The sequence below is a fragment of the Coregonus clupeaformis genome, chromosome 12, assembly GCF_020615455.1.
Source record: "Coregonus clupeaformis isolate EN_2021a chromosome 12, ASM2061545v1, whole genome shotgun sequence".
Taxonomy (NCBI): Eukaryota; Metazoa; Chordata; class Actinopteri; order Salmoniformes; family Salmonidae; genus Coregonus; species Coregonus clupeaformis.
The window spans coordinates 17,661,716-17,673,899 of record NC_059203.1 but is presented as its reverse complement, the minus strand read 5'-3'; the positions used below and the strand labels follow the sequence as shown (position 1 = coordinate 17,673,899).

The following is a 12,184-nucleotide window of genomic DNA, read 5'->3' as shown; positions in this document are numbered from 1 at the left end:
CTGTATTGACTCTTTGCCTGTTTGATGGCTCGTCGGAGGGTCGTAGCAGGATTTCTTATAAGCGTCCGGATTAGTGTCCCGCTCCTTGAAAGCGGCAGCTCTAGCCTTTAGCTCAGTGCGGATGTTGCCTGTAATCCATGGCTTCTGGTTGGGATATGTACGCACGGTCACTGTGGGGATGACGTCGTCGATGCACTTATTAATGAAGCCGGTGACTGATGTGGTATACTCCTCAATGTAATCAGATGAATCCCAGAACATATTCCAGTCTGCTAGTGAAACAGGATATTACAGTTCTTCAGATCATGTTGATAGGATAGTCTCAAACGGAGCTCGTCCAAATTTATTCTCCAATGATTGCGCGTTCACCAATAGAACGGAAGGCGATTTATCCACTCTCCGACATGGAGATTTCTGGCTCCCAGGTGTCTTTTTTACAGGTAACGAGCTGAGATTAGGAGCACACTCTTAAAGGGAGTGCTCCTAATCTCAGCTTGTTACCTGTATAAAAGACACCGGTCCACAGAAGCAACCAATCAATCAGATTCCAAACTCTCCACCATGGCCAAGACCAAAGAGCTCTCCAAGGATGTCAGGGACAAGATTGTAGACCTACACAAGGCTGGAATGGGCTACAAGACCATCGCCAAGCAGCTTGGTGAGAAGGTGACAACAGTTGGTGCAATTATTCGCAAATGGAAGAAACACAAAACTGTCAATCTCCCTCAGCCTGGGGCTCCATGCAAGATCTCACCTTGTGGAGTTGCAATGATCATGAGAACGGTGAGGAATCAGCCCAGAACTACACGGGAGGATCTTGTCAATGAACTCAAGGCAGCTGGGACCATAGTCACCAAGAAAACAATTGGTAACACACTACGCCGTGAAGGACTGAAGTCCTGCAGCGCCCGCAAGGTCCCCCTGCTCAAGAAAGCACATATACAGGACTGTGAAGTTTGCCAATGAACATCTGAATGATTCAGAGGAGAACTGGGTGAAAGTGTTGTGGTCAGATGAGACCAAAATCGAGCTCTTTGGCATCAACTCAACTCGCCGTGTTTGGAGGAGGAGGAGGAATGCTGCCTATGACTCCAAGAACACCATCCCCACCTTCAAACATGGAGGTGGAAACATTCTGCTTTGGGGGTGTTTTTCTGCTAAGGGGACAGGACAACTTCACCGCATCAAAGGGACGATGGACGGGGCCATGTACCGTCAAATCTTGGGTGAGAACCTCCTTTCCTCAGCCATGGCATTGAAAATGGGTCGTGGATGGGTATTCCAGCATGACAATGACCCAAAACACACGGCCAAGGCAACAAAGGAGTGGCTCAAGAAGAAGCATATTAAGGTCCTGGAGTGGCCTAGCCAGTCTCCAGACCTTAATCCCATAGAAAATCTGTGGAGGGAGCTGAAGGTTCGAGTTGCCAAACGTCAGCCTCGAAACCTTAATGACTTGGAGAAGATCTGCAAAGAGGATTGGGACAAAATCCCTCCTGAGATGTGTGCAAACCTGGTGGCCAACTACAAGAAGCATCTGACCTCTGTGATTGCCAAAAAGGGTTTTACCACCAAGTACTAAGTCATGTTTTGCAGAGGGGTCAAATACTTATTTCCCTCATTAAAATGATGATCAATTTATAACATTTTTTATATGGATTTTTCTGTTTTTTTGTTGTTGTTATTCTGTCTCTCGCTGTTCAAGTAAACCTACCATTAAAATTATAGACTGATCATGTCTGTCAGTGAGCAAACGTACAAAATCAGCAGGGGATCAAATACTTTTTTCCCTCACTGTATGTGTGTGTGTTCTCACAGATACCTGTATAGAGCCAGCACTTGGAGACTTGCAAGATGATGTGATGAAGTCCAGACTGACATACGGGCTTGATACTGATGTCTCTGAATGGAGAGAGACCTGACACTGACAGACACGCTTGATACTGATGTCTCTAAATGGAGAGAGACCTGGTAATCTGACAGACTGGCTTGATACTGATGTCTCTGAATGGAGAGAGACCTGACACTCTGACAGACTGGCTTGATACTGATGTCTCTGAATGGAGAGAGACCTGGCACTCTGACAGACAGGCTTGCTACTGATGTCTCTAAATGGAGAGAGACCTGGCACTCTGACAGACAGGCTTGATACTGATGTCTCTGAATGGAGAGGGACCTGACACTCTGACAGACAGGCTTGCTACTGATGTCTCTAAATGGAGAGAGACCTGGCACTCTGACAGACAGGCTTGATACTGATGTCTCTGAATGGAGAGGGACCTGACACTCTGACAGACAGGCTTGCTACTGATGTCTCTAAATGGAGAGGGACCTGACACTCTGACAGACAGGCTTGATACTGATGTCTCTGAATGGAGAGAGACCTGGCACTCTGACAGACAGGCTTGATACTGATGTCTCTGAATGGAGAGGGACCTGACACTCGGCATTAACATTTTACTATACAGTTTTTACTTGTATTGTCTTTTTTATTATTGAATTGAATGTTATCAGTCAATATGGGGAGGGTGAAACCCTGTGTATTCTGCACCAGGATCAGGGAACTCCTGTTGTATACGAGACACCACACAAGAAGTTATGACCACTCTGACATGTTACCAAGGTAACCCCATTACCACCAGACAGGAAGTTATGACCACTCTGACATGTTACCAAGGTAACCCCATTACCACCAGGCAGGAAGTTATGACCACTCTGACATGTTACCAAGGTAACCCCATTACCACCAGACAGGAAGTTATGACTGCTCTGACATGTTTGCCAAGGTAGCCCCATTACCACCAGACAAAATGTTGATAGTCACAGTATCTGTATCGGCTGGGAATCACAATGAAAGATGAAAGGTGAACATTGATTATTTAACAGAACACTGCTTCTATGGTATTATGTAAATGGTTGTTTATTCTACATGGACCTGTTACTGTTTTGAAAGTTATTAAAACACTTAGTTTAGAATATCTACATCAATTCAGCAATTGCATTCTTCTCATATTACTCTGTAGGCTACTGACCTATTCAAAGCTTCCTCCAGCATCTCACCATACATCTCCCTGTAGTTATTGAACTCCACCTGCAGGAGGTTTGTTTGTTGTGATTGAGTTGGAGGAAACCGCTGCGGGCAAGGTTCTGACAGATGGGTGTGTCTTGGTGGTGGCAAGGGCACACCCAAGAAACATCCACACCCCCAAGCCAGCTCACGTTTGGCTTCTGTCATGGCTGCCAGCATTTCTTGAGGAGCAAGCCAAAAAACGAGGCCAAATCAGCGGGTGCAGTTCCCCTTTAAGAAGAGCTAACTGAACTGGATCAGAACCAAAACAATAACAGTCAGATCCCTGAGAACTGAATAAGGTGAAAGCTTCATAACTCCTTTGACGTATCAAACCATCTGAGACAGTGAGATGGGAAAAATCTCATTCTAATGAAGCCAAAACAAACATGACGGTGCATAACAACATATGGGGGATTGGAAGTGATGCAGACAATTACATTGATGGAAGTTACAATCTATCTGCAATATTAAAGCTAATCTACCCCCTAAAAAATAAAATAATAAAAACATGATGGAGTATAAATAAGAAGAATGTATCCTGTCTTACCCTTGAAATGCAATCATAACAACAACGCAGAGTTACGCAACGCTGAGCCCAGAGAATAAACAAACACACTGTCTGACTTCCAAATGCCACCTTACTCCCTATTTAGTGCACTACTTTTGACTTGGGCCCATATGGTTCTGGGTTGAAAGTAGTGGACTATATAGAGAAAAGGGTGCCATTTGTTACGCACAGAGGTGACCGAGAATAATAATGAACACTGAAGCTTTTATATGACCATGCTGTTGGATTTTTTTTTTTACATACTGTATAAATACTAAGATGTGTATCTAAGACATGACTGATGTCTTACGAATAGAGTTAGATTAGAATTAGGGTGCGTCTGAAATGGCACTCTTCACTATATAGCGCACTACCTTCGGGCCCTATTATAAGGAATAGGGTGCATTTGGGACACATACTGAAGTGTATCTGAGGTGACTGGAGAGAGTTATACTATTAAGACTATTCTCAGTGTCACACACCAGGATACATAACATTATTCAAATGAATACTGAATCAGACCTGGGTTCAAATACTATTTGAAATAATTCACTGTCCTTTATCTGGGCTTGATTGAGTTTACCCGGCTTAAATGGACCAATATAATAGTCCAAAAAGTACAAACCCCACTCATCTGGCACTATTGGCAACTAGGCAGGATAGAGAGAAAACTCAAAAGTATTTGAATGATTTCAAATAGTATTTGAACCCACCCAGGGTCTGCTGAACACTCAATCTGAAAATACAGACAGACATTTCCTGCCTGGAGCTCAAACAGACACTTCCTTTCATTTACTCTGTCTGCCTGGAGCTCAAACAGACACTTCCTTTCATTTACTCTGTCTGCCTGGAGCTCAATTGTAAAAACTTTTAATTATCCGCTTATAGTTAGAAATTAATCCTGGTGAAAAATAGCAGTACCGGTGGCTATATAAAGTCTACATTTCCCATTAAAATAGCTGGTAACAGATGACTCTGTCCTCTTGTGTTAATAGCATAGACAGATGTGTGTGGCCCATAAAGCTAGGTTCAAAAGCAGTGCACTATGTAGGGAACAGGGTGCCATTTGGGATGCAGACTGGGTGACTAATTCACATTGCTGCTCTAGAGATGAATCTGTCTACTTCTTCTTAAACCTGTTAGCTAATAAACAGGAACTACAGTATGTAGTCTCTCAGGTATTCTTCTTAATAATAAACAGGTACAGAAATAAAGGCTTTAGGTGAGGCGCTGACAAACGGAAGACCAACTATACAGATGAAAACCAGAGCCCCACACACTTCTCATCTCTCCTTGTTGTGCATTGATAAATAGAGCCAGGAATTGAGACGAGAGCAGGCAAAACTCCAGGGCCTAGTAACTCGGAAACCAGAGTTCTTCATGGTCAGGTCGATTCTCTTCAGTAATGTGTTTCGGTATAACTCCAGGCCCCTACTAATAAATGAAATGATGGCGTATAATATGATGGATATGTCTGCGATTGCTTCCACTCACCTGTTCCAACGATGCGCGGGTCAGCAAAGTGCTTAGCGAGGATAGCAGCGAGTTGAGTGAGGGTGTCCTCGTAGCCTGGGGAAAAGACACACAATTGACCGGGAGATTAACGACCACATCACACAGTGGACAAACAGCCTCCTGGTTACTGTACTTCTGCTTGCTCTTTAGGGATCTAGGCCGGGCTACCGTACAAGCATTCTGTGACAATCGCAGATGTAAAAATGGCTATAAATAAATATGATTGATAAATAAATAGTGACTTTGTCAGCAGGAGGAGATGTCACTGAGGAGAGATCACAGCCTTTACGATTCCATCCTGACAGGTTGATTTAATACATTCTCAAAAGGAGCCATATTTGATAATGCTCTTTAAATGTGTATGCAAATTCAGTTATAATATAATAATAATAATAATATAACAGTTATCACAACTAAACTGCCAAACAGAGTAGAAGACGAAAAACGAGCAGTTAAATTGCAGAACTATCGTCTGCATATAATCTGCATATCAATTAATTATAATAGAATAGGGCCGCCTATCATCTGCATATCAATGAATTATAATGGAATAGGGCTGCCTATCATCTGCATATCAATTAAGTATAATGGCACAGGGCTCCAGCCTTAGTGTGTTGTTGTCACCTGACAAAGTAGCTGTTCATGGCCACAAACACAGCCTTAAAGCAGGCAGGAAAGCAGGCAGGAGGCGGGCGGGCGGGCGGGCGTGTGGTTACCTGGCAGTTGGTCCATGCAGTTGGAGGGGCTGAAGTAGTTCTTGAGAGCGCTATAGCTGTTCATGGCCACATTGAGGTAGAACTCTGGGGTGAAGGCGAACAACGTTCCCGTGTTGTCAGCGTGCTGGATGGTGAGGATGCATACCCTCAGTAGCCAGTACACATCCAGCATCTTATCCTGGAATAACACACAGAGAGAATGATTTAATCATCTTCTCCTGGAATAACACACAGAGGGAGATGTTTTAATGATCTTCTTCTGGAATAAAACACAGAGGGAGATGTTTTAAACAAGCAAAACAACACCTACGGTACAGTAGTAATTTATGTTGTAGCTTTTCTTGAACAATGTGTGCCACACAACGTGTTCCACACAGAACAGCGAAGACCGTGACCGGGTTCATTGGCTGTTTTTTTACTCTCCTACCTTCCAGTAGATGTGCTGGGTACTGTGGGTACTCTCCTACCTTACAGTAGATGTGCTGGGTACTGTGGGTACTCTCCTACCTTGCAATAGATGTGCTGGGTACTGTGGGTACTCTCCTACCTTACAGTAGATGTGCTGGGTACTGTGGGTACTCTCCTACCTTACAGTAGATGTGCTGGGTACTGTGGGTACTCTCCTACCTTGCAATAGATGTGCTGGGTACTGTGGGTACTCTCCTACCTTACAGTAGATGTGCTGGGTACTGTGGGTACTCTCCTACCTTGCAGTAGATGTGCTGGGTACTGTGGGTACTCTCCTACCTTACAGTAGATGTGCTGGGTACTGTGGGTACTCTCCTACCTTCCAGTAGATGTGCTGGGTACTGTGGGTACTCTCCTACCTTACAGTAGATGTGCTGGGTACTGTGGGTACTCTCCTACCTTGCAGTAGATGTGCTGGGTTCTGTGGGTACTCTCCTACCTTACAGTAGATGGTAGCGTTGATCCAGGCCAGTCTCCTACCTTACAGTAGATGGTAGCGTTGATCCAGGCCAGTCTCCTACCTTACAGTAGATGGTAGCGTTGATCCAGGCCAGTCTCCTACCTTGCAGTAGATGGTAGCGTTGATCCAGGCCAGTCTCCTACCTTACAGTAGATGGTAGCGTTGATCCAGGCCAGTCTCCTACCTTGCAGTAGATGGTAGCGTTGATCCAGGCCAGTCTCCTACCTTGCAGTAGATGGTAGCGTTGATCCAGGCCAGTCTCCTACCTTGCAGTAGATGGTAGCGTTGATCCAGGCCAGTCTCCTACCTTGCAGTAGATGGTAGCGTTGATCCAGGCCAGTCTCCTACCTTGCAGTAGATGGTAGCGTTGATCCAGGCCAGTCTCCTACCTTGCAGTAGATGGTAGCGTTGATCCAGGCCAGTCTCCTACCTTGCAGTAGATGGTAGCGTTGATCCAGGCCAGTCTCCTACCTTACAGTAGATGGTAGCGTTGATCCAGGCCAGTCTCCTACCTTGCAGTAGATGGTAGCGTTGATCCAGGCCAGTCTCCTACCTTGCAGTAGATGGTAGCGTTGATCCAGGCCAGTCTCCTACCTTGCAGTAGATGGTAGCGTTGATCCAGGCCAGTCTCCTACCTTGCAGTAGACGGTAGCGTTGATCCAGGCCAGTCTCCTACCTTGCAGTAGACGGTAGCGTTGATCCAGGCCAGTCTCCTACCTTGCAGTAGACGGTAGCGTTGATCCAGGCCAGTCTCCTACCTTGCAGTAGATGGTAGCGTTGATCCAGGCCAGTCTCCTACCTTACAGTAGATGGTAGCGTTGATCCAGGCCAGTCTCCTACCTTGCAGTAGATGGTAGCGTTGATCCAGGCCAGTCTCCTACCTTGCAGTAGATGGTAGCGTTGATCCAGGCCAGTCTCCTACCTTGCAGTAGATGGTAGCGTTGATCCAGGCCAGTCTCCTACCTTGCAGTAGATGGTAGCGTTGATCCAGGCCAGTCTCCTACCTTGCAGTAGATGGTAGCGTTGATCCAGGCCAGTCTCCTACCTTGCAGTAGATGGTAGCGTTGATCCAGGCCAGTCTCCTACCTTGCAGTAGATGGTAGCGTTGATCCAGGCCAGTCTCCTACCTTACAGTAGATGGTAGCGTTGATCCAGGCCAGTCTCCTACCTTGCAGTAGATGGTAGCGTTGATCCAGGCCAGTCTCCTACCTTGCAGTAGATGGTAGCGTTGATCCAGGCCAGTCTCCTACCTTGCAGTAGATGGTAGCGTTGATCCAGGCCAGTCTCCTACCTTGCAGTAGATGGTAGCGTTGATCCAGGCCAGTCTCCTACCTTGCAGTAGACGGTAGCGTTGATCCAGGCCAGTCTCCTACCTTGCAGTAGACGGTAGCGTTGATCCAGGCCAGTCTCCTACCTTGCAGTAGATGGTAGCGTTGATCCAGGCCAGTCTCCTACCTTGCAGTAGATGGTAGCGTTGATCCAGGCCAGTCTCCTACCTTACAGTAGATGGTAGCGTTGATCCAGGCCAGTCTCCTACCTTGCAGTAGATGGTAGCGTTGATCCAGGCCAGTCTCCTACCTTGCAGTAGATGGTAGCGTTGATCCAGGCCAGTCTCCTACCTTGCAGTAGATGGTAGCGTTGATCCAGGCCAGTCTCCTACCTTGCAGTAGATGGTAGCGTTGATCCAGGCCAGTCTCCTACCTTGCAGTAGATGGTAGCGTTGATCCAGGCCAGTCTCCTACCTTGCAGTAGATGGTAGCGTTGATCCAGGCCAGTCTCCTACCTTGCAGTAGATGGTAGCGTTGATCCAGGCCAGTCTCCTACCTTACAGTAGATGGTAGCGTTGATCCAGGCCAGTCTCCTACCTTGCAGTAGATGGTAGCGTTGATCCAGGCCAGTCTCCTACCTTGCAGTAGATGGTAGCGTTGATCCAGGCCAGTCTCCTACCTTGCAGTAGATGGTAGCGTTGATCCAGGCCAGTCTCCTACCTTGCAGTAGATGGTAGCGTTGATCCAGGCTAGTCTCCTACCTTGCAGTAGATGGTAGCGTTGATCCAGGCCAGTCTCCTACCTTGCAGTAGATGGTAGCGTTGATCCAGGCCAGACTCCTACCTTACAGTAGATGGTAGCGTTGATCCAGGCCAGTCTCCTACCTTGCAGTAGATGGTAGCGTTGATCCAGGCCAGTCTCCTACCTTACAGTAGATGGTAGCGTTGATCCAGGCCAGTCTCCTACCTTACAGTAGATGGTAGCGTTGATCCAGGCCAGTCTCCTACCTTGCAGTAGATGGTAGCGTTGATCCAGGCCAGTCTCCTACCTTGCAGTAGATGGTAGCGTTGATCCAGGCCAGTCTCCTACTCAGGTGGTTCAGCTTCTCAGCAAACACCTTCTGACTCTTCTGCAGCTCCTCCAGGATGTCTGGTCTCTAAAACGTGGACACGTTCAGAGTGTAAGAAAAAGACATGACTAATAATAGCGCTGTTCATCACAGAAAGCACTCTAATAAAGCAGACTGTTCATTCAGACCGTTATCGTACACGTACAGTACATTCGGAAAGTATTCAGACCCCTTGACTTTTTCCACATTTTGTTACGTTAGTCTTATTTTAAAATTGATTCAATAAATAAAAATCATCAATCTACACACAATACCCCATAATGACGAAGCGAAAACAGGTTTACACACATTTTTAAAAATGTATTAAAAATACAGAAATACCTTCTTTACAGAAGTATTCAGACCCTTTGCTATGAGACTCGAAATTGAGCTCAGGTGCATCCTGTTTGCATCGATCAAACAGTTAAATCCCCTTCAATTGATGAGGAATTGAAAAATTGTATGGCTTAGGGGGATGAGGCAAAAGGTATGGCAAATAAGTCTAGCAGCCCAAACTATTGGCAAACGTACTGAAAAACTGAGAAATCATGTGACTAAACTAAATAAAAATAAACTATGCTATGAAACAAAAATAAATGATATAAAGAATGATAGTAAAAAGCTTTGGAGTTCCTTAAATGACATTTTTGGAAGAAAGGCAAACTCGGCTCCATCATTCATTGAATCAGATGGCTCATATATCACAAAACCCACTGATATTGCCAACTACTTTAATAATTTCCTAAACTAAAAGCATTGTATTTGGGACAAATCATTCACTAAACCCTAAACCTCAACTACATCTCGTAATGAATGTGGAAATTGAGCAAGTTGAGGTGACTAAACTGCTTGGAGTAACCCTGGATTGTAAACTGTCATGGTCAAAACATATTGATACAACAGTAGCTAAGATGGGGAGAAGTCGGTCTACATAAAGCGCTGCTCTGCATTCTTAACAGCACTATCAACAAGGCAGGTCCTACAGGCCCTAGTTTTGTCACACCTGGACTACTGTTCAGTCGTGTGGTCAGGTGCCACAAAGAGGGACTTAGGAAAATTGCAGTTGGCTCAGAACAGGGCAGCACGGCTGGCCCTTAAAAGTACACGGAGAGCTAACATTAATGATATGCATGTCAATCTCAGTATGAAAAAAAATGTATGTACTCACTAATTGTAAGTCGCTCTGGATAAGAGCGTCTGCTAAATGACTTTTAAAAAATATATAAATAAAAAATCTCTCATGGGTCAAAGTGGAAGAGAGATTGACATCATCACTGCTTGTTTTTGTAAGAAGCTGAATGTACCGAGCTGTCTGTTTAAACTACCAGCACACAGCTCGAACAACCTGTTTTAGCTTTGTCATTATGGGTTATAGTTTGTAGATTGATGGGGGGGGGGACGACGACAATTTAATCAATTTTAAAAAATAAGGCAGTAAAATAACAAAATGTGGAAAAAGTCAACGAGTCGGAATGCACTGTAAACCCGGCCCTAACCACTGGAACAATATGACTTGACAGCAGAACCTTTAACTAGAAAAGTCCTGCCATGCTCGTGTCAACAGATCGACATATGACTATTACACTAAACGCAATAGATAATAACATTACACTGATACGACTATTTGGTTATACAATAATTATGGTCTTGTATAGTTTATCCTACCATTATGCTGTACCTATTGCATGAAAGATAATAGATAGTAGTACTATTAGTAGTACTATTAACTACTACATAATATACTACAATAGACTTTACTGACTATGATTAAGGCCTGGTGTTTTGGTTGATCATGTCATATGACCAGAATTTTAACCTTTATTTAAAGCCTTTTCCAGAACTGAGAACTACACCAAAAAATGAAAGTTAAAATCATGTGAAATGATCAACCAAAACACAGCCCCATAACTATTGATACGTAACAGATTGATAAAATGAAATGTGTATTTAGTCTGCTGTGGCAGCGTGTGCTTTACCTCAGTGTCCTTCAGAGCCACAGCATATTCATGGATGATTATACTATTATACAGTACTATTAAACTATTATACTTAACAACAGTTTGATAGAGTATATTTGTAATCTTCTGGTTGGGGCAGCATGCCATCTTATCCTCTATGATACTAAACATTACAGACTTATAATAGTTCAATAACAGATTTATATAAAATAGTGAGGAGTAGTGTATTTTACTCTTGCTGGGCAGCGTGCCATCTTCTCCTCGGTGTCCTTCAGCGCCACAGCGTATTCATGGACGTCGTCCGACACCACCACCATCTGAAGGGAAAGGTACAGGACACAGCTCAGTGACGTATACATTCACATTTTAGTTATTTAGCAGGATGCTCTTGTCCGGAGCGACTTACATTTTAGGTGAATTAATCTTAAAGGTAGCAAATCACATATCACCATAGTAGTACAGCACAGGAGATAGATGTTATACATTGACTGTTTATTATTGTATTTATATTATTTATTATTGTATTTATATTATTTATTATTGTAGTATTATTTATTTTATTTGTATTATTTATTTATAATAATAATATGCCATTTAGCAGACGCTTTTATCCAAAGCGACTTACAGTCATGCGTGCATACATTTTTTTGTGTATGGGTGGTCCCGGGGATCGAACCCACTACCTTGGCGTTACAAGCGCCGTGCTCTACCAGCTGAGCTACAGAGGACCATACATTTATATTATTTGCGTGCAAATACGGTACTTTTAAAATACAGCTCAATATATTATTTCTGTGAAGCCAATAAAAACAGTCCTAACTTCGCAAAGTCCAAGTTAAAATAAAGCACACTTCAAATACTGTCAAGTGTTTTTGAAAGTATTTGACATTTATATTTGACTCCAGTCTGGTGCTGTAGCCAACTCCTCTAACCTCCTCTAACTGTGTGACGTCATTCATGTCCGCAGGATATTCCTACAGGGATGAAGACTACTGTTAATATCCAAACAAAAGTAGAAGTCAACCAGACTAGATAAAGGCTGCGTTTACACAGGCAGCGCAATTCTGACATTGT

At 44.1% G+C, this 12,184-nt stretch overlaps 1 protein-coding gene across 3 annotated transcripts in view; it reads right to left on the bottom strand.

The window, feature by feature from the left end:
- LOC121578809 (E3 ubiquitin-protein ligase RNF123) overlaps positions 1 to 12,184 on the bottom strand; it is a 266,423-nt gene that overhangs the window by 191,161 nt on the left and 63,078 nt on the right. For all 3 annotated transcript variants that reach the window (XM_045223719.1, XM_045223721.1, XM_045223720.1), the window contains exons 24-27: positions 11,344 to 11,427; positions 9,093 to 9,200; positions 5,849 to 6,026; positions 5,112 to 5,186 (exon numbers count right to left, since the gene is read on the bottom strand). In XM_045223719.1, the coding sequence (XP_045079654.1) occupies positions 5,112 to 5,186; positions 5,849 to 6,026; positions 9,093 to 9,200; positions 11,344 to 11,427 (445 nt within the window). The remainder of the gene's footprint in view (positions 1 to 5,111; positions 5,187 to 5,848; positions 6,027 to 9,092; positions 9,201 to 11,343; positions 11,428 to 12,184) is intronic.